Source organism: Eimeria mitis, genomic scaffold (genome assembly GCF_000499745.2).
Source record: "Eimeria mitis Houghton genomic scaffold, Emh_scaff2619, whole genome shotgun sequence".
In the NCBI taxonomy this organism is placed as follows: domain Eukaryota; phylum Apicomplexa; class Conoidasida; order Eucoccidiorida; family Eimeriidae; genus Eimeria; species Eimeria mitis.
The window spans coordinates 1-2058 of record NW_013570959.1 but is presented as its reverse complement, the minus strand read 5'-3'; the positions used below and the strand labels follow the sequence as shown (position 1 = coordinate 2058).

Sequence of the window (2058 nt, the reverse complement as noted above, 5' to 3'; positions counted from 1 at the left end):
AAAAAAAAAAAAAAAAAAAAAAAAAAAAAAAAAAAAAAAAAAAAAAAAAAAAAACCGCAACAAACAGCTCAGGTGTACAGACACCGCAACGCACCGTCGCCTGCGCTCGACCCCCTTTCAGGGGTTTGCCTGCAGCAGCAACAAACAACCCTAAACCCTAAACCCTAAACCCTAAAAATAAAAAAAGAGAAGCTGCAGCAGCTACGCCCACCCACCAACAGCAGCAACAGCAGCAGCAGCAGCAGCAGCAACAGCAACAGCAGCAGCAACAGCAGCAGCAACAGCAGCAGCAGCAGCAACAGCAGCAGGAGTAGCCTTAGCAGCCAAAAGAGGCGCCCAGCAACACCAGCAGCAGAAGCAGCAGCAGCAGCAGCACCGCCGCAAGTAGCAGCACTAGCAGCAGCAGCAACATCATCATCATCATCATCATCATCATCCTCATCAGCAGCAGCAGCAGCAGCAACAGCAACAGCAGCAGCAGCAGCAGGAGGAGGACTTACTGCCAGCTAGCAGGCAGCAGCTTAGCTAGATATCCTGGTGTCTGTGCAGTTTCTATTTTTTTTTTTTGCTGCTTCAGCAGAGTTTTTAAGTACTGGTAGTCGACGTAATGCTGCTGCCACTCAGGCACAGCATAGCTGCGTAGCTTCGATCCAAATTTCATCCTGCTGCTGCTGCTGCTGCTGCTGCTGCTGCTGCTGCTGCTGCTCCTGCTCCTGCTGCTGCTGCTGCTGCTGCTGAGGAGGGAGTAGAGGAAGGGAAATGGGCTGCAGATATAGATGATGATTGTGCAGCAAATCAGACAACTCCTGCTGCAGCAGGGATGCAGCGGGAATTGCTGCTGTTGCTGCTGCTGCTGCTGCTCCTGCTGCTGCTGCTGCTGCTGCTGCTGCAACTGCTGCAGGTAATGGTGAGGTTGTTGCTGGTGGCTGCTGCAGCTGCAGCATCTGTGTTCAGGGGGACACACAGCGGGCCGCTGCAGCCATCTTTGTGTCTTCTCTGGCTGCTGCTTTTGCTGCTGCTGCTCTTGCTGCTGCTGCTGATGTTGCTGCTGCTGCTGATGTTGCTGCTGTCTCTGCTTGTGAAGCTTCGGTTGCTCCCGCTGCTGCTCTTGTTGTTGTTGCTGCTGTTGCTACTGCTGCAGCTGCTTCTGCTGCACCTGCTGCTGCCGCTGCTGCAGTGACTGCTGCTCCTGCTGCTGCTGCTGCTGCTGATGCCGGTGTTGCTGCGCTTGCTGCTGCTTTGAGGGTTCCTCCTCAGAACAATGTTAACAATGCATGCAGCAAATAAATTAGAAGAATAGCAGCAAAAGAGAAGGGCGGAGAAGCTGCTGCTGCTGCTGCTGCTGCTGCTGCTGCAGCATGTGTCTGTACACCCCAGAGCTATCAACGAGAAACAAGCTGCTGAGCATGCAACATTTGCAGCTACTGCTGCAGTGTATGCTGCTGTTCCAGCTGCTACTGCTGCTCCTGCTGCTGCTGCTGCTGCTGCTGCTGCTGCTGCTCAGGAGCTTGCTGCAGCAACAGCGGCACACAAAAGCCACTACAGCAACAACCAGAGAGAGAGCTGCATGCATAAAACTAGCATTTTTGAGTCGTAAACACAACAACTATTCTTTCTTTTTTCTTTTTTTTATAAACATCTATTCTTTCTCTTTGGGGGGCCCCCTGGGGGGCCCCCCTGAAGCGGGGTGGGGGGCCCCGTGCCTTCCGGCTGCAGCCAGCAGTATGCAGCAGCAGCAGCAGCAACATTTGTTTGTTTGCTGCAACAAGCATAATTTTTGTTTTTATTTTTAATATATTTAAATAAATTATTTATTTATATACTTTTGCTGCAGTGCTGCAGCAGCAACGCTGCAGCAGCAGCGCCGTACCAGTGACCCGCACACAGACACCGGGCTGCTGCTGCAGCAGCAGCAGAAGAGCAAAAAACAAACCAGCAAATGAAAATTATAAACATTAAATAAATAAAAATAAATAAATTAATTTTATTTATTTAATTATTTACTTCTATTTTCAGCCGAAGATAGCTGGATCACCTGCCTCTTTTTTTTTTTTTTTT

General features: G+C 50.0%; 1 protein-coding gene across 1 annotated transcript in view; it reads right to left on the bottom strand.

Annotated features, from left to right (window-relative positions):
* The window catches only part of EMH_0056310 (uncharacterized protein), a gene marked incomplete at both ends in the record, with an annotated part of 1790 nt that extends 846 nt beyond the window's left edge, over window positions 1-944 (bottom strand). Inside the window, 2 exons of the mRNA XM_013497345.1 lie at window positions 95-129; window positions 629-944. Of these exons, the coding sequence (XP_013352799.1) occupies window positions 95-129; window positions 629-944 (351 nt within the window). The remainder of the gene's footprint in view (window positions 1-94; window positions 130-628) is intronic.
* Window positions 945-2058: the final 1114 nt, after the last annotated feature.